Source organism: Cavia porcellus, unplaced genomic scaffold (assembly GCF_034190915.1).
Source record: "Cavia porcellus strain 051 isolate PalLab524CR breed Dunkin Hartley unplaced genomic scaffold, mCavPor4.1 scaffold_27, whole genome shotgun sequence".
Lineage (NCBI taxonomy): Eukaryota > Metazoa > Chordata > Mammalia > Rodentia > Caviidae > Cavia > Cavia porcellus.
In genome coordinates this window covers 19,123,445-19,148,850 of record NW_026947510.1, presented here as the reverse complement: position 1 = coordinate 19,148,850, position 25,406 = coordinate 19,123,445, and the positions used below count along the sequence as shown (strand labels likewise).

At 36.7% G+C, this 25,406-nt stretch overlaps 1 protein-coding gene across 2 annotated transcripts in view; it reads left to right on the top strand.

Moving 5' to 3' along the window:
• The window catches only part of LOC100719747 (ATP-dependent zinc metalloprotease YME1L1), a 53,068-nt gene that overhangs the window by 13,253 nt on the left and 14,409 nt on the right, over window positions 1-25,406 (top strand). For both annotated transcript variants that reach the window (XM_063237982.1, XM_063237981.1), the window contains exons 2-8: window positions 613-744; window positions 11,489-11,651; window positions 13,558-13,656; window positions 18,138-18,247; window positions 20,226-20,376; window positions 20,879-20,962; window positions 22,656-22,738. In XM_063237982.1, the coding sequence (XP_063094052.1) occupies window positions 613-744; window positions 11,489-11,651; window positions 13,558-13,656; window positions 18,138-18,247; window positions 20,226-20,376; window positions 20,879-20,962; window positions 22,656-22,738 (822 nt within the window). The remainder of the gene's footprint in view (window positions 1-612; window positions 745-11,488; window positions 11,652-13,557; window positions 13,657-18,137; window positions 18,248-20,225; window positions 20,377-20,878; window positions 20,963-22,655; window positions 22,739-25,406) is intronic.

The window sequence follows — 25,406 nt, the reverse complement described above, 5'->3', positions numbered from 1 at the left end:
TTACATTTTCTTCTATGTCCATGTCTCCTAGGCTTGCCTGGGATGGGCTGGAGGTTGAGATTACATTTTGCGCTTTCATTTTGTGATTTTCCTATATTCCCTTAGGGAAGCTGAAGGCAAGGTCTCAGTTGTTTCTCTCTTTTTTTTTTTTAAAGTACTGGGGATTGAACTCATGACCTCATGTTTACCAAGCAGGCACTTAAGCCACTGAGCTAAATCTCCAGCCCTCAGTTGTTTTCCTGGGTTGACAACATCTATCTCTACTGTAGGAATTTCCCCAGTTGAGTGTAGGTCCTTAGACATACCTTACCAGGTGGCTTCCAGCCACTTGGGGTTATTGGGCGAACCCCAAGTAGACCCAGAGGGACCTTCCTGAGGATCCTCTAGTGATGGGGGACGCTGCACAGTCCTCCCAGTCTCCAACTGATGTGCACAGGCTGCCCAAGGGGATAGAGATCTCTCCGGGGGCTTTTGGCTCTCAAGGCAGAGTGCAGGCAGCTCCAGGCCACTTGGGGGTCCATAGTTTTAACTTTCAACATATCCTAAATTCTGACAACACAAAGGAGATTTAAAAACATATGCTACTTAATTAAAACTTTTCTTTTTTTCTAGGTTACAGTTCCTCTCAGTCATCTTATCAGTGCCTTCCATTCACCAAAACCCGTGTCTGTTTCAGTCAGTGCATCAGTTTCTCCAAACAAGCATCGAGATGTAGTTCCAGAGCATGAGGCTGCTGGCAGTGAGGTAAGAGTTTTTACCCTGGTTGTGTGAGGAAGTCTTTCTGATGCGATAATTTATAATATTGTTTGTTGAAATATCAGCCAGCTATCACTACCTATTGCTCATGAGTAACTCACTACTATTACCTTCCAAGTCTCAAGGAAGTCAGTATAGTAAGACATCATTTGCTAACTCTCAGAAGCTTTGAGTAGATTAATCTAGGTTTTGTTAAAAATTTTTTTCTTTTCTTTTGGAGATACAGTCTCGCTATGCAGTTCAGTCTGGCCTTGAATTCACTTTGTAGCCCAGGCTGGCCTCAAACTCCCAGAAATCCTCCTGCCTCAGCCTCCTGAGTGTTCAGGTTACAGGTGTGTGCCACCACATCTGGCTTAGTCTAGGTGTTTGAAAGTAAAATACACAAGGTAGAAAACTGTACTTTCAGTATTCATATGATTAGAAATCCAGTGATTTCTGGGATATGGGGAATTATGAACCTAAGAACCTTCCTGTTTCCAATTAAGGTAGTTACTTACAAACTCTGAATGTGGTCTATTTCAGGGGGAGAGGAGGGTACTGGGAATGGAACTCAGGACCTCAGGCTTCAAGCACTGCACCACTGAGCCAAATCCCTGGCGCCAGAATATGTTTTTAAGAAAAGATACTATGGAGGCTGGGGATTTAGCTCAGTGGCATAAGTGCCTTCCTTGCAAGTGTGAGTTAGATCCCTGGTACTAATAAAAACGAAAAAGACAAAAAAAAAAAAAAAAAAGAAAAGAAAAGAAAAGATAGTATGATAGTTGAGGTTCTGAACAGCCTCTTTAACCTGATGCTTTTAATTCTGAAGTCAGGAGTTCTGGCAGAGGACAGTGGAGGAATAGTAGAAAGTGAATTCTAGGTACTTTTTAAGGCCTGTCTTGGAAAAAAAATTGTGATTAGATGAAAAGGTTGTCATCTTTACACTGTCTTTTTTTTTCTATTTGCCTGTTTACCATTGTTTTTCTTTTTTATTTTTTTTTTTTTATCGGTACCAGGGATCAAACTCATGACTGCCTGCTTGCAAGGCAGGCGCTTATGCTGCTGAGCTAAATCCCCAGCCCCTTACATTGTTTTTCTATAGGCAGTCCATTGTCTCTCTGCTGTTCTGACACCCTTCACTCAAATTACAGTCCAAGTGCAGGGTGGTGTGGTGGTGCATGCCTACCATTCCAGCACTCAGAAGGCCGAAGCAGGAAGATTGCCATCAATGGAATGCCAGCCTGGATTACATAGTGAGACCTAATCTCAAAAAACAAAATCCTCAAAACACAACTACTCATAAAATAGAGTAGTTAAATCAGTGTAGTAAAATGAAAATTGTATGAATGTGGTGTTTCTCTCAAAATAACATATTGCATGTTGTGTAGTGGGATAATAGAGTGGAGGGAGATTGCAGATCAGGAGTATTACATATGTCAAAATTGCTATGTACAGCTGGGCAGCATAAGCAGCTGCCTGGCAAGCACAAGGTCGTGGGTTGGATCCCTGGTATCAAAAAAAAAAAAAAAAAAAAAAAATGCTACATGCAGCAGAATTACGCTCACTAGACATTTTGGAAAATATTAGTGTAGGTGAAATAAAATTACTCTGAGGTTGTACTCTCCAGAGATAATGCTGTTAACATTTTACATTTATTTTCAGGTCTGTTGATCTTTTTGTACTTGGTGATAGTTAAATTAGACTGTACATGCTGATATTTAAAATTTTAAAGTTTTTTGTGTCACGAGGTTTGAATCCAGGGCCTTGATTGTGCTAGGAAAGCATTTTATCACTAAACTACTCCCCTAGCCCTTACAGGTTGATTTGAATTCCTGTTTGTTCATTTAGAACTCTCTATGAAATAGTTTATGCTATGTATTTTCTATATTTTTATTTATTGATTTTTTTTTTTTTTTGAGATGGGGTTTGCCTTTGTTGCCTAGGCTTGCCTCAAACCAGCAGTTGTCTCCTGCCTCAACTTCCTAAGCACCTGGAGTTACAGGCATGTGCTACTGCACCCAGCTTTTTTTTTTTTTTTTTTTGTCTTTTTGAGACAGGGTCTTGCTATGCAGTTCAGGCTGGCCCTGAGCTCACATTGTAGCCCAGGCTGATCTCAACTCACAATGATCCTCCTGCCTCAGCCTCCCAAGTGCTGTGATTATAGGTGTGAGCCACCATACCCGGCCGTCACCCAGCTCATTTTTAGTAGTTTTAATGACTGTAGTATAAACTTGGTGTGATGTCTTATGTTGGGTATTGTTATGGATTAAAAACTGGTGGTCAACTTAACGCCAGCTGGATTACATCAGCATGGTGTTGAGTGTAGCTGTCCCATCTGAGGAAAGTTGCCAGCATAAATAGAGACGTGGAAAAGGAGAAACTAAGCGTTGAGGCATTGAGGTGTTGAAGCATTGTGGGTTCTCCTACATGTTGCTGTTTGAGCCATTGGTTTTCCTGGAGAACCTCTGGCCCTCACATTGAGCATTGCTTCCTGGCTCCGGAGAGAAAGACGTGTGCTACTTGGTCTCCAGGATGGACTCGTCTTGCTGGATTCCTGGCATGTACCGGACTGTGCTTATGGTCAGAAGAGCTCAGGGCCTCTGTGTTGCTGAGGATGGCCGTGGTGCTTTTCAGGACAGCCCTGGTCTTTGTTGTGAGTGTGACTTCTCGGCTCCATTGTGGAACCCTCAACCTACCAGCATAGCTCCTTTACCCCGCTGGCATAGAATTTTCTTCTAGCTTCCACCGCTGACCTTTGGGCCTTCCCAGCACAAATCTGTAAAAGAGACTGGTGTGAATCCTTCTTGTGGGCTCTGGACCTCCAGTTGGACTCTTTTTTTTTAAGGAGAAAAAGGAAAAAAACAAAAAGGGTACAAGTAATACAAAATTTAAAAAATAAACAGTAATAAATCACTAGTTAATAGATTACATATTCTCATCTTAGAAATAGTTGTTCAAGTTCCAAAACTGAAGCATATAAAGTGGACCTTCAGACAGTGAGAGTGCAAACAGTTTTGTTCAATGATCCAAAAAACACTCAGTAATATGGTTATCTATCTTATGCACTTAAACATATATGCAGTTACAACCTTTAGAGCACTTTCTTTTCTTTTCATTTCTTTTGTACAATGACAATTACACATTTTGGGTTTTATTACTCCCACAGTTCTTATTTACTTTTTTTTTTTAAAGCTTGTAAAGTGGACATTCCATCAATGATACTGCAAACAGTTCTGTTCAATTATCCAATAAAACTCTGTGATATCATTTTCTATCTTATACACTTAAATATACATGCAGTTATATAGTTTAGAGCACTTTCTTTTCCTCTCTTTTGTACCATGACTATTACACATTTTGGGTTTCATTGCTCCCACAGTTCTTATTACTTTTTTGGAAGAGAGTAAAACCAAGTGTGACATAACAGAACAGAATCGGTCAAGACAAAAGGGTGGACATAATAGATAATGTAAAAACATGATACAAGGTGATCAACAATGGTTACCATAAAGCCTCCTGCTATCTCTAATAGAATTGCCTATATCATTAGTTATAATACAATTGAACAAAACAGTAAAGAATAAAACCGACAAAACCAAAACATTGGAGACATTGTAGGTCTTCAAAAGTAGATAAAAGTCATCGAGAATAGGCGTTATAATCAATCTCATTATCTTCACAGCTGATACCTAAATTTTCGAACCTGATACTATCCAGCAAAACAGAATAGGGGAACATCAGTAAAAAACCAGATGGTGAGAGTAATACAGGGCTTTAAATCGAGGTAATGGAAAGTCAAAGTGGGTTACTGTAATATATCCTGCTATTTTTTTTGCTTTAATTAAAAGGATAAAGATAAAAAAGTAAATAATGGAGTGGAGATTGAGATAAAAGAGGGCATAACAACAAAACAGCGCAGATCAAAACATAACCATTTAAGCAGAAGAGTGTTTCACCACCAGATAATCCCGACCCACAAGTAGTTACCATATTGTCTCTTTCCTTGAAATCCTTGAGTACAACTTCGTATACTGTAGCATTAAGTATATCAAAACAATGTAAAACCATTTAAGAGAATGACAGCATTACAGAGTATTTAGAATCGACTAACAGAAAATGAACAATGGTTTCTGTATAATCTCCTTGTCTTTAAAAGGTTTTTGCTTATACTATCATACATAACAAAATCCAATAAGATACAACCTATTTAGACCATTGGAAACAGAAGAACAAAAGCTAGATGAGACTTCAAAACAAGATGATACTAAATCAGTATTACCTATTAAGATGTCATTTTCTCCAAAATAGCTGTTCGTATCATCCAATCTTCTCTGCCTCATTTCTGTTGAGCTCTTTTTCTGTCAGCAGCTGTCAGTTTGTCTTCTTCATTTTGTTCTCTGCTCCATTCGTTGTGGCCTCCCCGCCACTATTTCTGGGTTTTTGTATTTTTCTTTTTTTAGAATATCCTGCAATACTCTCTGTAGAGTTGAATTGGTGGCCGCAAACTCCCCCAGTTCCTCTTTATCCTGGAAGCACCTTGTTTTTCCATCAATTTCCAGGGACAGTTGTGCAGGATATCTCAATCTTGGCTGGAGATTATTATCTTTCAAAGCTTGAATTATTTCCCCCCACGCTCTTCGTGATTTGATGGTTTGTGCAGAGAAATCTGCTGTAATTCTGATGGGTGTTCCCTTGTAAGTGGTCTGTTTCTTGTCTCTTACAGCTTTTAATATTCTGTTCTTGTATTGAATTTCTGGAATTTTTATTATATGCCTGGGTGTTGCTCTGTTTGGGTTGTAGGTAGCTGGGGTCCTGTATGCCTCATACATCTGAGTATCTTTACCTTTTGCTAAATTAGGAAAATTCTCCTGGATTATTTCTGTGAGTAGCTTTTGTAGTTCACTTGTTTGTGTCCCTACTTCTTCTTTTATGTTCTTAATCCTTAAGTTATGGCTCCTCTTATCATCTTCCTGTCTTTGTATTATTGCTGTTTGTTTCTTTGTTATTTTTAAGAAGTTTTTCATTTCATTCTCCCATATTACAAGTCTGCCCTCCAGTTCAGATAGTCTGTCCTTAGTTTCTTTCAAGCTGTTATGCCAGTCTTCGATAGACTTCTTAGTTTCTTGGTAGTCCCTTTGAACCTGCTTCACGTATTCTATGCTTTCTCTGTTTTCTCCATCAAACAATTCTCCCCTCTTTTTCTGTTCTTCCATTCCACCATCTGTTTTTTCTTGGGTGGTGCTTAGCATTTCTCTAACTATTCTGCATACTTCTAGCTTCAGGTCGTTGATAACTTCATTCCTGAATTGGTCTATGAGGCTCTCTATATGGCGCTTTATGTCTATTGGTGCGGTGTCCGCTATTGCCTGTTTCTCAGGATTGGGGGCCGAGGAGCCTTTCTTGTTGCTGCCTCTTCCCATATTCTCTGTTCCTTATATATTCAAGCTTATATAGGAGACCCAGCTTCTCTCCCTGTCAGCTACAGCCTGATCAAATTGCTCTGGTTAAGTGTTCCCACCCACCGCAGCACACCAGGAAGTTGCAGATCAGGCAGCCTACCCGGGGGTCACCCCTCCCGGCCACCGTCAGGCTCTGGGATCTGGATTGGGCCAGCCCACCAGGTCCGCCAGCAACATCACGCAGGCCAGGCACTTTTCACCAATCCCGCCCAAGAGGGGGATGTGTGGCTGGAGTCGCCACTGCGCCCTTCTCCCGCAGGACTGCGGGGCCCAGAAAGTCCTCCGCTGGAGTCAAACTGTTGTAGAGTGTCAGTTTCTCTCACTCACCTCACCACAAGTCAGTGCACGCCTCCCTGCCCGTCCAGTTTTCGACTCCATTCGCAGACTCCCGCTCTCAGAGCTTCCGCGCGCCTTGCCAAGCCGCTGTAGATGCAGTCGCCGGCCACGCGGCGGGAAACCCAAATCGTGGCTTCCAATGGCGTGGGGTCCAGCCTCCACACCGAGGCTTTTCTGTTCCTGTTTTAGCACCAGGACTGCATTCCAAGTTGGTTTCTCTCAGCCCATTTCGTTCCTGAGTCAGCAGAGCATATCTCCACCTGCTTATATCTCCTTAGTCCACACCATTCCTGGCTTCTGAGCCGAGTCTTTCAGAGAGGCTCCGATAGTTGCTGTTATCTGTCCGCCATGTTCTCCCGGAAGTCTTATTTACTTTTTTTGAAGAGAGTAAAACCAAATGTGACATATCAGAACAGAGTCAGTCAAGTCAAAAGGATGCACATAATAAATAATGTAAAAACAAAATATAAGTTGATCAACAATGGTTGCCATACTGCCTCTTGCTATTTTAAGAAGAATTGGCAGTTATAATAAAATTGAACTAAACAGTAAAGAATTAAACCAAAGCATTGGAGACATTACAGGACTTTAAAAGAGAATAATAGTCAACCGGAATGGGCATCATAATGATTCTTATTGTCTTCACAGTTTTGCCTATACTTTTGAACTTGGTACTATCAAGCAAAGCAGAATAGAGGAAAATCAGTCAAAACAAGATGGTGAGGGCAATACAGGATTTCAAATCAAGTTAATAGGAAATCAAAGTAGGTTACTATATTGTATCCTGCTATTTTTTATTTATTTTTCCCTTAATTAAAAAAGAAAAAGAAAAAAGTAAATAATTTTTAAAAAGGGGATTGAGATAAAAGAGGGCATAACAACAGAACAGCACAGGTCAAAACATAACCATTTAGGCATAATAGTGTTTCACCACAAGATATCCTGACATGAAAATAGTTACCATAGTGTCTCTTCTTGAATTCTTTGAGCATAACTTCTTATACTGTAGTACCAAACATATCAAGACACTATAAAACCATTCAAGAGAATGACATTATTGCAGGGTATTTAGAACCAATTAACAGAAAATGAACAATGATTTCTATATAAACTCCTTGTCTATAAAAGTTTTTGCTTATATTATAATATATAATAAAATCCAATAAGATACAACCTTTTAACACCAATGGAGACTGAAGAATACACATTTGATGGGACTTCAAAACAAGATGATACTAAATCAGCACTAGCTATTATGATGTCTTGTTTTCTCCAAAATAGCTGTTTCTACCTTCCTATCTTCTCTGCCTCATTTCTGTTGAGCTCTTTTTCTGTCGTTTGTTGTCAGCTTGTCTTCTTCATTTTGTTTTCTGCTCCATTCATTGTAGCCTCTCTGCCACTATTTCTGGAATCTTGGTATTTTCCTTTTTTAGACTATCCTGCAGTATTCTCTGTAGAGTTGAATTAGTGGTTGCAAATTCCTCTAGTTCCTCTTTAACCTGGAAGCACCTTATTTTTCCATCAATTTCTAGGGACAGTTGTGCAGGATATATCAATCTTGGCTGGAGGTTATTATCTTTCAAAGCTTGAATTATTTCCCCCCACACTCTTCTTGATTTGATGGTTTGTGCCGAGAAGTCTGCTATAATTCTGATGGGTGTTCCCTTGTAAGTGATCGGTTTCTTGTCTCTGACGGCCTTTAATATTCTGCTCTTATATTGGATTTCTGGAATTTTGACTATTATATGCTTGGGTATAGCTCTTTTTGGGTTGTAGGTGGCTGGAGTCCTGTATGCCTCATATATCTGAGTATCTTTACCATTTGCTAAATTAGGGAAACTCTATTGGATTATTTCTGTGAATAGTTTTTGTAGTCCATTTGTTTGTATCCCCACTTCTTCTCTTATGTTCTTAATTCTTAAGTTGTAGATCCTCTTATCATCTTCTAGTTTTTGTATTGTTGCTGTTTGTTTTTTTGTTATTTTTAAGAAGTTTTTCATTTCATGCTCCCATATTACAAATCTGCCCTCCAGTTCAGATAATCTATCCTTAGTTTCTTTCAAGCTGTTATGCCAGTTTTCGATAGTTTTTAGTTTCCTGGTAATCTCTTTGAACCTGTTTTATGTATTCTATGTTTTCTCTATTTTCTCCATCAGACAATTCTCCCCTTTTTTTCTGTTCTTCCATTGTACCATCTGTTTTTTCTTGGGCAGTGCTTAGCATTTCTCTAACTATTCTGCTTATGTCTTGTTTCAGGTCATTAATAACTTCATTCCTGAACTTGTCTATGAGGCTCTGGAGATAGCGCTTTATGTCTATTGGTGCCGTGTGTGCTATTGCATGTTTCTCAGGATTGGGGGCCGAGGACCCTTTCTTGTTGCTCCCTCTTCCCATATTCTTTGTTCCTTATATTTAAGCGTTTATAGGAGGCCCAACTTCCTTCCCTGTCCGCCACAATCTGTTTGAATTGCGTTGGCTAGGTGTTCCCGCCCACTGCAATGGCACCAGGGAGACACAGACCTGGGCAGTCTATGCCGGGCCCGCCCCTCCAGGTCAACCTACCAAAGGCTTCACCGCTAGCGTGCACCTCCAGGCACTGGGACCTGAGTTGGGCTAGCCTGTTGGGTCTCAGCCAGCGGCATCTCGCAGGCCAGGCGCTCCCCACCGATCCCGCTTGAGAGGGAGATATGTGACTGAAGTCAGTGCAGCATCTCGTTCTGGGAAGTCTGCCCAGTCCGAGTATGTCCTCCGCTGAAGCCTCCTTCTCTATGGAAGGGTCCCAATTTGCTCACTCACCGCAGGTTGATGCAGGGCGCCCGGCCAGTCCTGCTCCCAACTCCTTCCGATGCTTCTCATTCTCTGAGCTTTCACACCTCTCTCCCCACTGTGCTGACAGGGACCAGGGACGCAACAGCTACTGCAGGTAATTCAAATCACAGTTTCCAGTAACGCGAGGCCTGGCTTCCATGCTGAGACCTTATCTGTTCCTGCTGTATCACTGGGATTACGTTTCCAGTTGGTTTCTCTTAATTTAGTTCATTCCTGGGTCGGCAAAGAATTTCCCCCCTTGCCTAGGGCTTCCTGCCCGGCACCATTCCTAGATTTCAAGTGCGGTTTCTCAGAGACCCTCCGAGGCTGCTGCTATCTATCCGCCATGTTCTTCCAGTTGGACTCTTGGGAGACACTGTCGTGAGCTCTGGGTTTTCATCTGGACTCATGTGAGACATTGCTGTGGAATTCGGGCCCTGGGCTAAATATTCTATGTCTTTGGTGTCGTGGATAGATTTCCTGCATTTTCTTGTGTTAACTGTGAGTGACCATCACAGAAATAATATTAGAAACTCCGTGTCCTGATTCTAATTGTTTTCTGCACAACCCCTGACTACAACAGGTATTATTTCTTTTTTGTTGTTGTTGCCAGAAACAATACCATTGTTTCCATCCTTCATTGGTAAATCTTTATTTTATCAAGTGAAATTGGTGAGTTGATGTTAAAGGGCATTTTTGGTGCTTGAAAAGTAACTAGAAGCCTGGGTGCAATATAAGACTAATGGTGTGAAACACAGATTGATGTCCTTCAGGACCTCGTTAGTCCTTGTATTTGTCTTTGGAAAGTACCATGTTATGTCAAAACCTTTCATATTGCTGAACACCCTAGCTGATCTTACTTTCTTTGCTATGTGATGACTTCTTTGCTTTCATCAGGCACTGCTTACCCAAACATCCACTCTAGAATGGTAACAATAAAACATAACAAAGTAAAACTTCGTGGCAGCGGTGGTGCCACACCAATGATACCAGCATACTGGGAGGCTGAGGCAGGAGAATCACAAATTGAAGCTTAGTTGGGCAGTTTAAAGATGTAGAGACCCTCTCTCAAAAAATTACAAAAGGGCTAGGAACATAGCTCAATGGGAAGCACTAGGTTCATTTCTCAGTAGTATAACAAAGAAAAACAGTAACTTTTAAGTTTCTTTTCCCTTTGTATCCGTACCCCCCAACCCTCCTCTTGTTTTTTTTCATCACAGGACACTAGGCAGGTGCTCTATTACTGAGCTGCATCCACAGTCATTATAAATGTTTGGCTGATTGTTGATGAATTAACACTAAGTGAGAGTACCTTAAGTGATAAGAAGGGGAAACTATAAAACACTTAACCTCATTTGTGAATTATAATGCTTAGTTCAATGATGATACTGATTTAAATAAAAAGGTACATTTTTTCCTCATTCATACTGAAATGTCATTTTCTTATTTAAGAATACCATTAGGGATGTACTTTTTCAGCCTTTTTCAAACTTCACAGGACCTCAGTGAAACTAGAACTTAAGGATATATGTTATTTTTATTTTATAGAAAAAATAACCTAATTTTGTAGCAAAATAATAGAATAGGAATAGTTAATACATTACATGGTGTTATCTTTAAAGTAATTACTCAAAGTATAAGATACGGGTATAAAATTTCTCCAATATTAGCACATACGTTCCTTTTTTAAATGAGCTAAGAGAATCTTAATAGTACAATTGACTTGCATCTTTCCCCTTTTACCTCTCATCCTTTCTCTTTCCCCAGCCTTTTTCTTTTTCCATTTGAACAGTTTCTTCCCATTTCACAGTATCTATTGTATATTTTAGACCTTATTTTACTCTTTTGATTTCTTATGCAAGGGATCCAGTATGATGTTTGATTAATTTCACTTATGAGTGTGGTCTCAAGTTGTATCCATTTACCTATAAAAATCTCATGTGTCCTTTATGGCTGAGTAGCACTCCACTGTATAGAAAGACTACATCTTTTTTATCCATTCTCTGGTTGATGGGGAGCTTAGTATTTTTATCAATTATATTTTAAATATTAAGAAATTAATGTCTTCGATTTGAAAAATTTTTTCAGGTCATAAATACTCTTCAAGTGTCTCAATAATGTTACTGTTTGGTTAACTTCATCTTTTACAGCCTGCACTTAATTTAAGGGACCTTGGATTGTCTGAATTAAAAGTTGGACAGATTGACCAATTGGTAGAAGATCTACTTCCTGGATTTTACAGAGGCAAAAGTATTTCTTCGCACTGGCACACATCTCATATCTCTGCACAGTCCTTCTTTGAAAATAAATATGGTATGTTTATATATTTTTGGTTCTAATGAAACTAAGCCATGTAAGTATTATTAAAAAAAAATAGTTAGAAATCATTTATTAGCATTTACTATGGACCAGGTTCTTAAGGTTTTTTTTTTTTTTCCTTTTTCTGCTAAGTTTTCATATTCAAACAATGTTAGATTTACAGAAAAATTTTAAAGGTAGTGTCAAGGGTTTTTGTATACTCTGCACCTTACTTCCCTTTAATTTTGACATTTTCCATAATCATGGTACATTTATTAAAACAGATTCACATTTATATATATGTAGTATATATGTTTATATATTATATGTATATATTTTACTTATTTAGTTGTGAAACTGGCCTCTAACTTGGGATCCTCTTGTCTCCCAATAGTGCTGGGATTATAAAGTGTGCACCACCATGACTTGTAACAGTGTTTTTAATTAAGTGTGAATTGTTTGGATTTCAGCAAAATTTTCTTTAAATCACTTTTTTTTATTGTTGATACTCTGTTCCTGGATCTAAAGCACTATACTGTATCACATTTAGAAAAAGGTGTTTTATTTATTCATTTGTTTTTTAGAGTGGGTCTCACTCTGCAGTTCAGGCTAGCCTTGAACTCACTTTGTAGCCCAGACTAGTCTTAAATTTGCAATGATCTTTCTGCCTCAGCCTCCCAAGTGCTGGGATTACAGGTGTGCACTACCACAACCAGGGAAGAATGTGTTTTTTATTGTCCTTATTTAAACTTAGTGAGAATACATTGATAAAGAAATATTCTTTGTATGAGATGTCTGCATCTTTTTGAAGCTTTTAACACGCTGACATAATAAGTAGGTTTACACTGCAGTCTGTCAGGTTAGCTTCCAGAAGATCTTTTTGGATAGCACATAAGGAATATTGGGGCTTCCTCAAAGGTTTGAGTAGTTGATGATTTGATTCGAAGCTATACTTTGCATAAACAATTCATTTGCTAATTCTTTTCTTTGGTCTTTCATGCAGTATGAAGATACACAGAATACAAGAGTGAGAGGAAAAATAGTTTTGAGCTTGGGGACTCAGATTGACAGCCCCCTTTTATTGTTTATATAAAACTCTTGAAACGCTTGCTCTGTGTTGTGTTCAATAGGATAAACTTTTTAGTATTTATATTATTATTGCTCTTCTAATCTGCAGCATGTAATTCTAATTGGTACATATCAACAATAGCTACTATTTATTGGCTACAAAGCAAGTCCCTAGCATCTAAAAAGTAGGAAAGGGTTGACATTACTTAAGAGGAGGAGTTGGAAAGGATCACTGTATTCATGCTCACAGCTTTGGAGGGAACTGTTTACATACTCACTGGTTATGAAAACTTGAAAAGGGAAAGATAGCAATAGCTGTGGTTTGCCTTTTTTTATCACTAAAGCTTTTGAAATTGTCTCTACTGAAGAGCAATTTCTTATCTTTATGTTTTAAAGGTAATTTTCACTTGAACATATATACCTTATACCTGTGTTGATTAGAATTTATACCTCATACCTCTATTGATTAGAATGATAGCTATATATCAGATGTAAAAGTAATGTGTTGAGTGTAACATGAAGAGCTCTTAAACTAATGATACTTTAGATACTTTTATGAAAGCAAGGTCATATCACAGACCAAAAGTTGTGAAATTTACATTGTGACTTTTCTGGGGTTTTTTGTGGTTTTTTTTTTTTTTTTTTTTTTTTTTGTCTTTTTCCTTTTTATCGGTACCGGGAATCGAACTCACGACTGCCTGCTTGCAAGCCAGGCGCTTATGCCGCTGAGCTAAATCCCCAGCCAATATTGTGACTTTTCATAGCAGTTGATAAAAATTCTTAATATTTCATGTGATTTTTATGTTTTTGGTATGGAAAAGCTGGAAACTTACCTTTAACAATTTCCCTCCAGGTCACTTAGATATGTTTAGTGCTTTACGTTCCACTTGCTTGTTTCGACAACATCCAAGAACTCTTCAAAGAATTTGTTCAGATCTTCATTGCTGGCCAGGTATGAAGCAACACTTGTAATTGTTTTGAGAAATGTAATAGGTTACTTAACATTTTAAAATTTGTTTTAATGATGCTAGTGATTATGACCACTCATTTGCAATAGACAGTAGGACTTAAAGAGTGTTTGAAATCTATCAGTTTAGGTAGTTCTATGTTATTTTAGATCAGGAAAATGTATAATAGGAGGTATAAATTTTGTGTGTGGGTGACAAATATCATAGTAAATCCAGCTCCTAGATATATATCTACAACTATTTCACAATAATTGACTAAAATTTGTTTACTAGCCCTCATCAAAAGCCCATTGAAATGAAAGAAAAAATATTAAAAGGAGATAAAAAGTCTAGAGGAACACCAGAAGAGTTTTAGTAAATTAAAATATGTGAAAATAAATTGAGAGTAAGATCAAATTTTATTCGTTATTCATCAAAATTTTTTTTAATGTAAAAGATGATTTGAAGATAGGGGAAAGAGAGAGATGGCAGACAGGTACTCTGAATGAGTAGGAAGTGTTCAGAAGAGGAATATTCATCATTCATTAACTGGTTGCGAGGCAGTAGCAATAGTTGTTAAGTGATAGTGATAGTTATGAATGAAAAAGACGTCTTCATGGAATTTAGGATCATGTGTCATGAAAGATGTGTATGTTTCTAATTCTAGTAGAACTCAGGAAAACCTCTAGACTTGGAGTCAGTAAGAGTGAGCTTTGGTTATAAACAGTTGAAAGATTGCCAAAAATAGTCTTATTCCTTCTCTTCCATTTCTTTTTTTTCTTTTTTTATTTTTGGTACTGGGGGATTGAACTCATGACCTCACACTTAGCAGGCAAGTGCTTGAGCCACTGAGCTGAATTCCCCGGTCCCAAATTGCCGAAATAGGAATGTGAAGAATCTCCATTTCTGTTTTTAAACAAGATAGCAGTGATCAGTACTCACAGCAGATGGGTTTATTCAAAAGTACTATGTAGTAAATGTATGTGAGCTACAAATTACAGACTACTGTGAATGAGCATGACACTATAATTGTGTGTGTGATTCATGACTGAAGCAACCTATTTGTGTTTGTCATCAGTGCTCAGTCCAGGAATTTCCAGACAGGTTCCCATAGACACATGCACATTCACATTTACTCCTCACTGCAATGTGTTTTTTGCCAATTGTAGCCTAAAATTAAGCCACATCTGCTCCAGGATTGGCCCATTCTTGAGATGGAATTTTGTTTAAGTGGCTCATGCTGGCTTCACACTTTGTCTTTTTGCTCCAGTCTGCTGAGTAAATGGAATTCTAGGCATGTACCACTGCATGCAGCTGTGCTGATGTTTTTTTTTGTTTGTTTGTTTTGATTGAGACAAGGTCTTACTGTGTTGTGCAGGCTGGCCTTAAACTTGCTTATGTAGCCCAGGCTGGCCTCAAACTCATGGTGATCCTCCTGTCTCAGCCTCCTGAGTGCTGGGATTATTGGGCATGTGCCACCAATGCTTCAACCATGTGAAATAATAAAAATGTGTTGAAATAATTAGATGTAAGTTGACAAAACTGACCCAAGAATAGGTAGGATAATAACTGTTGATTGAAGAATAATAATTTTTTAAAACTTTATTACTCCACAGTTCAGGTAATTTTTGTTTGTTTGTTGAGACAAGGTCTCACTATGTAGTGCACGGTGGCCTTAAACTCAGTTGTGTACCCCAGGCTGCCCTCAAACTCGCAGTGATCCTTCTGCCTAAGCCTCCTGAGTACTTCAGATGATTTTATAATTAGATTGTTTATCTAGAATGATAAATTTCCTGTTGTTTAAAAGATTTTCTTTATATGTGAGTATGTGTATTTATGACTAGCTGCTAGGTAGTCTGAAGCAGAAAAATTGAATGATTGTATCCTGCTTAGGGTACGTAGTGAGACACCATGCTGAAAAGCATTTTACCGCTAAACTATAGTCCCAACCCTAAAAGTTCAGTAAAAAGCTGGGCACAATGGCATGTGCCCTTGGTCCAGGCTGCTATGGGAGCTGAGGTTGGATCATCACTTCAGTCCATGAGTTCACGGTTACTTAGGGCAACATGGCAAGACCTCGGTCTTCCCTATTTAGGTTGTAAAGTTGCTGCTGTTACTAAAATTGATCATTAGCAGAAAAAAGAATGCAGTATGTCAGTTTCTTAATAAATACCAAATCCTAAGTAAAATCTGACAAAACCAAGTCTAGACTTGTGCTAAAAAAAAATGATCAAGGAATATAGATATAATTTTACACTAGTAAACCTGTTAATTCATGTTGATTGGAGACGAAAAATGCTATGATTTTGTGTGATATATTTTAATTGCTGTGTTTTGTGAAAACTCTTAGAAAAGTTAGAAACAGGGTAAACCTTTTAAAAGTTTCTTTTTTTTTTTTTTTTTCGGTACTGGGGATTGAACTCAAGACTGTGCTTGCCAGGCAGATGCTTATTCCGCTCAGCCAAATCCCCGACCCTTTTTAAAATTTCTTAACATCTCTTACGTTGCCATCAGTGTGAGAAACAAGATGGCTAGTGCCTTGTTTTTAGACAGGATTTGGGAGTTCTGAACATTATGATTAATGAAAGAATTGAGTCATTAAAGGAAGGAGCAAAGTTTCAATTTGTAGAACATACAAGTATTTGCCAGAAAATCAAAGGGTGTTCAGATAGTGAGTTCACTTTTTTTCATACAAATAGATACATGAAAACAACAGCTTTCTTTTAGCAGATTTTAGTAACAGTTTGTTCAAAATCCAATGTTTATCCTGACAAGAAATATATGTTTATACATATATACATGTGTGCATGTAAAGCTTTACTGACAAAAAGAACTAAGAGACATTCTCTAAACAAAAGAGAATGTCAAATGAATGGGAAAGCATGGCATTATAGCAGTATCCATTCATGTCAAAGTTTAAAAAGTTAGCATATGTCTAGTAAAATCTCTAAAAGACTTGTAGAAATTTGGAATCATAATTTTTAGCAGTAGAAATCAAAAGAATAGTATCATGAATAACTGTAAAACTACAGAATTTAAACTGGTACTGGCCTATAATGTAAAAAAATTAAGAGTTTGAATCAGTGAACAAGTGGTAGGTTATCAATAAATGTGTTAGGTTAGCTGGCTATCCATTTGGGAAAAAAGATAAGTTCTTATTTTATATTGTACCAAAAAATAAATTCCAGATTTTAAAGTTTTGAATGCAATAAATAAATAAAAATCTTAGTTTGAGAGTGGGGACTCAAGACAAAAATAGAGAAAACGTTACATATTTTAAAAGTATGGTTACATTAACATATACATTCTTGTGTTATATAATTGAAAAACATAATTAAAACATGTTTACAGTGTATTTCTCTAAATATATACCCATACATACTGTATATATGAAATGTATGTGCACTATAAAAGATTATTACCTGTAACATCTATAGTCTACAAAGAAATAAAAATGTGAAGTGTGCAAAGGACATAAATGGTCACTTAAGAAAAATAGTAAATAAAAATACAAAAGGATCTTTTTAAAATTTTCTTAGAGTTTTAATCTGGAGTTTCTAAGATACCAATTTTTTCTTTTTTTTGCCAAATTTATGTAAATTAAAAAGGTTTTATGACCTAGTATTGGTGAGAGTATGAAGAAAACACACTTGTTCATAACTAGGCACATACAATAACAGCTTCTTCAAAGGCAATTTCTTAGTGTTTCACTTCTAGTAATTTGTTCTGCATGTGTTGAAGGATGTATGAAAATGTTCACTACAATGTTGATTTTAGCAATAAAAAGGTAATGAGTCTGTAGCTTGTTGGTAGAACATGTGCTTAGCATATGTGAGATGTTGGGTTTAATCTTCAGACCAAAGGAACAAAAAGAAAATAATAATAAAAGAATAATGCCCATAAGTGAAAAATGGTTGAGTAAGTTGTAGTTAGATAAAACAGAAAACTGTTAACTGACATTTAAATGGAATATACTGTCTGTCCTCTTCTGAGGTATATACTATTAAGGAAAGAAGTTGGATTAAGATTTGAAGAATTAGGAAACACTGATTTTTGACACTTTTTTGTTTTTAAAATATTTTGTAATTACCAAGAAAATACCAAATTAATTTTGGATTTGCTACCTTTCAATGATCTACATGTTTTAGAAAAAGCATTAAAGTTTGAGTGATTCCTGGTACCAGAAAAGAAAGAAAACAAAAGATCAGAAAAAAACTTATCAGTTTTTTGGTCCTGTTTTCTAAATTATACTATGAAATAACTATTTACTCTTCTACCATGAACATGAAATAAAATATTTAAAGTTCTTTTTTTGTTTGTAAAAAAGGTTGATAGAAAAAATGTAAAGTGTATTATTGAAGTGTTTGGCAAAAGAAATATAAAAAACAAGATAAACTAAGACATACTGATAAGCTTTTTAGAGTCCTAATTAAGCATTTTAGTTTCTTTTAGCAACTTACAAAGTAAATGGTACTATTTTGTTTAGTTTTTATACAGTCTCGGGGTTTTAAAACTTTGAAATCGAGGACACGACGTCTGCAGTCCACCTCTGAAAGAGTAGCAGAAACACAGAATGTAGCACCATCCTTTGTGAAGGTAATTAGAGCTTTTTTAACATTTCAGAGAGGAATAATTTTCAAATTATTAAGACAGCAAGGACATATAATATTTTATTTCTTTTGTTGACTGATTAATTTTCTCTTGGTATTTCCTGATAATAAGAAATGAATGACTTACGTAATCATTATACCTGTTGTAATTCCCCTAAGTATGAGCCTTGTCTCTACTTGCTTATTACACAGCTGCTTTTATTTTTCCTACCAACCTATGAATGCTTTTGTGTACCTTGTATAAATAAAGTTAGTAACACTATGGTCAGTCAAAATCTTCTTCCTTCTAGTCTTACTATGTTGTTTTTACCTCCAGACCTACCCATCAGTCTTTACAAAATAATCTAAAGTCAAGTGCTGGGGATATAGCTCAATGGCACAAGTGCCTGCTTGGTAACTGTGAGGTAATGAATTCAATCCCTGATTAAAAAAAAAAAATGTTAAGTAATAAAATGATGACCCAACTCAGTCTGATTTACAGGGCATTTCAAACCTTTACTGACCATTTGTTTTGGTTCTCATTTCTGGTATGCCACTTAGTCTTTTCCCTGTCCCATGCTTTTGACTGCAAGATGTGTCAAATTACACACAGTTCTTAAATGCTGTTCCGTGGCTCTGTCATGTTTTTCCTCTATATAGTTACTATGTCCATTCTCTGTAAGGTCTTTGTGGTTTTCCGTATATAGAATTTCTTTTGCTACGATAACTAGATACCAAAATCTTTTTTCTTTTTTCTTTCTTTGCACTTTATTTTTTTCAAATCCAATTTATTCAAACATAAAAGTACAAAAAAATTTCAAAGCACATCAGTCAGAGGTAGTAATAGTACATACATTGTACGTTGTCATCCCCAAATCATTCACCCAGAGTACAAGACATCTGTGTTCAGTTGTCCAAACAATACCAATACAGATCTTTCTCTTCAGCGAACTCAGCGAAATCAGTAGTCTAACTGTCTTAACTATTTTTATATACATATACACATATATATGTTTTTCTTTCAGCTTGTCACACTAATGAATATGTTCTCAGGGTATATCCATTTACCTATAAAAATGTCCAGTTTATCATTAATTATGGCTGAGTAATATTTTATTGTATAAAAATACCACATGTTTTTTATCCATTCCTCAGTCAGTGGCCATTTAGGTTGTTTCCAAGATCTGGCGATTATAAACTTAGCTGCTATAAAACATGGGTGCACATATATCTCTGTGGTATGATGTTTTTAATTCTTTTTGGGAAGATACCCAGAAGGGGAATAACTGGGTTGAATGGGCCCACCAATCTTAGTTTTTTAAGGAAGCTCCACACTGCCAAAACCATTTTTTAAGAAAATATTTATATATTTTTTCCTAGTGGGCTAGAAACTTTAAGAAGAATGACTTAATTATCTTTATATTTTTAGAACTAGGCTTAGTATGTGCAGGGCAATATTTTATTTTCTTATTTTATTGTCTTTTTGAGACAGGGTTTTGCTGTGCAGTTCAGGCTGGCCTTGAACTCACTTTGTAGTCCGGGCTAGCCTCGAACTCACAATGATCCTCCTGCCTCAGTCTCCTGAGTGCTGGGATTACAGGTGCATGCCACTACGCCTAGCCATGCAGAATAATACTTTAATCTTAATAAGGTAATGAAATTTTTCCTCCAGCAGAGATAAAGTACGGTGAATATCAGACCATTATAATCCTAAGCATTATGTGGCAGTGTTTTCAGTATAGTGTAGTGCAGAGTAATGACACTTTCTTTATGTTAATAATTGATTTGTGTGCGTGTGGGATCTAGAATTAGTATCCTGGTCAGTTGATTAATTTGATGTTGAATCTTAATTTCTTCACATTGGCAATAGAAATGAAATTTTAGACTTGCAATTAATTTTTAGTGGGTGATGATGACATAAATGAGTATTATCCCTGTCTGTACAGTTGACCAATAAATACTGTTGTGTTATTTCATGCATGTAGGGGTTTCTTTTGCGGGACAGAGGAGCAGATGTTGAGAGTTTGGACAAACTCATGAAAACGAAAAACATACCTGAAGCTCATCAAGATGCATTTAAAACTGGTTTTGCAGAGGGTTTTCTGAAAGCTCAAACATTAACACAAAAAACCAATGGTAAGTTGATTTGAGAAAAATAACTGAAAAGATGTCATAGGCCTACATTTAAACTATTACAAATGATTTTTCTGAAATCATTCATCCTGTTTCCCAGCATTCAGGAGGCTGCAGCAGGAGGATAACTAAGAGTTTGAGACCAGCCTGGGCTACATAGTGAGCTCAGGGCCAGCTTGCAATTAAATAGTGGGATCCTGTCTCAAAAAACAAAAATTCATCCATCTTCTTACATGGGTGTATTCCATTATAAGTTAAACTATGTTTGAGTAGAAATATTGGCAGTTTACTTTCTCAAGAGATAAGTCAAGAACAGAAAGCATATGTGGTTTCGTGAAGTTTTGAGGAAGAAGATGCTGAAAGGCTGTGGCTGTGCACAAGAATGCTAGCTTCCAAAATTGCACATTATAAAAGTATAATTATCAGTATCCTGATACTTGCATTTTGTTTAGCTGCAATATCTCATTGGTGGTATTCAGCTTAAGCCTTTCTCTCTCTCTTCCAGATTCTTTAAGGCGAACTCGTTTAATTCTTTTTGTTCTGCTTCTGTTTGGCATTTATGGACTCTTAAAAAATCCATTTTTATCTGGTAAGGATGCTTTTATTTATCTGCCATGTTAACTTTTTTCTTTCTTTCTTTCTTTTTTTTTTTTTTTTTTTTTTTTGTGGTAATGAATCAAACTCATGTCCCCGTGCTTGCCAGGCAGGCACGTGTGTCCCTGAGCTAAATCCCCGGCAACTTTTTTATTTCTTTAAGTATTCTTTTCCTTTTCACTGTTTGTAGATTATGTAGGCTTTTTGTGTTTCAATGATGAAATACCCAAGGCTGACTATTGAGTACTTTTTCTAAAAGAAAGAGGTTGATTTTAGCTTGTGGTTCTGGGGGTTCGTGGGTGTGGCACCTGGTAAGGAACTGCTGGTGGATTGCATTACAAGACCTTTCATTCCTAGTGGTTAGTTTTCTAGGGTTTTAGAAAATGATACATGTGGGATGATCAAATTTTAGCATCATGTAGGATGTTATAATAACAATATAAGGCAGTCTTGTGCTTCAAAGACAAGCCCATAAATTGAATTTTTTCTTAATCAGATGAATCCAGTATCTTTTCAGTTTGCAGTTCTGAAATACAGTTATAAATACCACATGTAGGTGGTTCTAATTACTTTCTCAGCTATCATTCAGTTTTTACCATATGTTCATTCTTTGTAGTTATTTAAGATCCTTAAACAGTTCATTAAAAGGCTCAAACTGTTAGTGTCCATTCTAGAATTACTGTTTTATATATGTATTTTCCCACTTGTGTGTTCCTGTTGTGTTAGGCATTTCTTCTGTTAGAAATTTTTTTTGTTTTTGTCTAAGAAATTGAACCCAAGACCTGCACTCAGCTGTATCCACAGTCCTTTTTACTGTGAGACAGAGTCTCACTTGATTTGTCCAGGTAGGCCTGAGCTTGAGATCGCCCTGCCTCAACCTCCCAAAATGTTGGAATTACACACATGTACCACCATACCGAGCAAGCATTTCTTTCTTTTGCCTTTAAATTTCACTATGTCTTAATGGCAATCTTTTAGTTTCATGAAGTTATTAGAAATCACTGTACTCATTTGTAACTGTTCCACTTGACCCGGGGAGCAATTTTTAAAAACTTTGTAACAGTTGCTCAGGGTAGCTTTGAAGTATTTTATCCTACCAAACTCTTCCTCTCATATGCTTAAAGATGTCATTATTGAAAAATACTTAAAAAGTGAAATCATTTCTTTCCTTCTTTTAATTAAATGAATGGACCGGGTTTTTATGCTGTGTTTAAGGCAATATATTTCACAATGTAGATCTGTAACCAGTTGTGTCAGAATAATTGAAGGTGCTTGTTAAAAATGCAACCTCCTGGGCTCTTTCTCAAATCTGCAAACTATTAGTGTGTAGCACGGTTTTGAAGATTTGCATTTTAACACAGTTTTCAAGTGGTTTTTCAAAAATTCATACTGAAATTTGATAACCATTGATTTTAAGCTTTCTATTATTAGTCCAAGAACAGGAAAATAATTTTTGGTTTTAAAGGAAAGTACAAAAATATATGTCTTTAATGTGAATCACTTGCTATTTGAACATGATCTAGAAATCAGAAGACCTATTTTCTGTTCTGTACTTTGTTTCGGTGTTTGTGAACAGAGATTTTTTCCGATGTTTAATTTTGGAGGCTTTGGTTTCTTACATCTAAAAATTAAGATGATTGAAATTTTGTTAATCTGTTAAATATTAACATCTGTTTTCTTCCATTTAGTCCGCTTCCGGACTACTACCGGGCTTGATTCTGCAGTAGATCCTGTTCAGATGAAAAATGTCACTTTTGAGCACGTTAAAGGAGTAAGTTTTCTTTGCCTTCTTTGTACATTATATAATTGATACTCAAAGGACAGCATTTGATTCTAAAAGTTGTTCTGAAACAGATAAATTTAAAAAACTAGCAACCTTAGCATCTTTATGGGGACCAGTTTAAAGAAGAGAGGGAGAGGGTCTGCGTTTTTATATAAGGTTTTTTGTTGTCCCCCTTTTCTTGGTCTTTTTAAGACATAGTTTCACTATGCATTTTAGCTTGGCCTTGAACTCACTTTATAGGTCAAACTAGCTTGGAGGTCACAGTGATCTTCCTGCATCAGCATCCCAAGTGCTGGGGTGACAGGCATGTGCCACCACATCCAGCTTTAAATAAGGTTTTTCAGGTTTAAGTATGGAACTAAATAGGTAAAAAGATAGTAGGAGATAAGGATTTGTGTAGGAGCACTTTGGATAATGTCTTAGAAGCCATTATAAACACAGCCTTTTAGTCTGTGAAAATTGGTTCCATAAAATTTTGAACAAAGATATGGTGTGGTTTAACAGTGTAGTTGTTGTGTTCATAGCCTCTAAAGTCTAGAAAGTACAAAGTTAGATGACAGCCTGTTGCTGTCATCCAGATAAGAGATGATGCTAAGACAAACATTAAAGTGAAGTTGGTAAGATGTAGTTAGGTCTTGAAGGTAGGTACAGTAGGATTCCCTGATTAGAAGTTAAAAGTATAAGAGAAATACAGATCAAGAAGACCACAAGTATGAGCAGAGCAGTTAGAGGAACAAAATTCCCATTTCTGAAATTAAAAAATTAGACTGTGGATGGAAGCAATATTCAGAATAAAGATAAGAAATTCAGTTGTAGTAATGTTAAATGTGAGGTGAGAGCACTGAATATGCACTTGAATACATCTTTTAGGAATTTTGGGGAAAGTTCAAACTGAAATGAAAAATCCTGAAGTTTACATTTAAGATATGAACTCTATGTGTTTAAATGAGATTACCAAGGAAGTGAGTACGCCTAGCAAAGAGAAGAGTTCTAAACCTAAACTTTAGCGTACTCACGGGTTAACACGCCAGAGGAAGGATCAAGAGCAGGGAATGAGGAGCTGTCTGTGAAGTAGTAGGGGAGGGGATAAACCAGAAAAAAATATTTCCTCACCAGGGAAGATGGGCCAGCTAGCTGTGTGAGGTGATGTTGATGGTTCCAGTGATAATTGACTTTCTTTTTAGCAGTGTGTCATTGTTGTACTTGATAATGAACAATTTCAGTGTGATAACAGGTGTTAAATTGTGAATGTTCATCAGCAGAAAATAAAGTGGGGTGTTAGTAATGTAGTAGGTGGAAGCTGATTGTGAAACCAGAGTCAGGATCATCGACTGAGAATATGGATGGAAGAGCAATGTGTAATTTCTGAAAAAGGGAGTTTTGTGACAATGGGAGAATGAGTGGATTAAGGAAATATGACACTTGGAGCCACTCAAATTTGGATCATAAATTTATATCAAAGACCAGTCAACATAAATATTTCTGATTTTAATTTTTTTCTTCAAATGCAAATTCTGAAACTTTAGTTCTATACTGTGCTTTATTAATAAATCTGATATGTATTTGATTTTATGAGTGATAGAGACTGAGTAATTGCCTTTCAAGGAATGTTTAGGGAGAAACTTTCTATAAGAAAAATTGAAATTTATGATCTACAGCTTCCAACTCTGATGTGGAATTTTAATAAGGGCTGTTAGCTGGGTGTGGTGGTTCATGCATGTAATCCCAGCGGCTGAGTCAGAAGGGTTACAAATTAGATACCCTGGGCAATTTAGCAAACCCATGTCTCAAAATAAAAATTAAAAGGGCTGGGATGTTCTCAGTTTAATGTAGAGTTTAATCCCTTCTACAGTAATCAAATTTTTAAGAAATTAGAAAGGCCTAGTGCCATCACCACACACACACACACGTGTGCAAATTAATATGGGCTCCTTAAAATAATTCATTTTTTAATCGTGTTTAGCACCATTTTCTTGAATAGGTTTTATATTCCACTGGTAATACTTTGCCAAAAAGATTGAAAGAGAATTTGAGAAGTAAGTACTCTCTTATTTTACTCTTTCACTTTAATGTTGGCATTATATCCATGTGGAATGTGGAGCGCAGGCTGACCTCAAACTTGAGGCAATCCTTCTGCCTTCTGCTGGGGTTTCAGGAGTGCACCAGCACACCTGGCTGATTTTTTTGACCAGTTTTTTTTTATCAGTCTTGTTTTCCTAGGTGTCTGCCTTTGAATACTTTTTTTAAAAAAATACTCTCTTTTTAATTTAATCAGCCAATAGGTGAAATTTATTGCAGAATAATTTGTATGTTTGTGTATGGAAAGCAGAAAAATAATTACATAATCTAAAAATGCAGTTAGGAAATTAAGGAAGAAAAAGACAAAGTTAACACTCTTGCAAACCATATGCCTGTTTATCTTCATAGTGCTGAGATTTCAAGTGTGTGCCACTACATCTGATCATTATGTGGGGAAAAAATGTAGTCTTTTAATAATGCAGCCAGAACATTTTAAGCATAAGTTTTTTGAAATGTGACATGTTCACATAAAGGTGTCCAAACCACAAATCAACACAAAGCACACCTATGTCAGTAGTGCCCAACTGAAGAAACAGGGAGATTATTAACAGACCTCCAGAGCCTCTTGTTAGCTTTT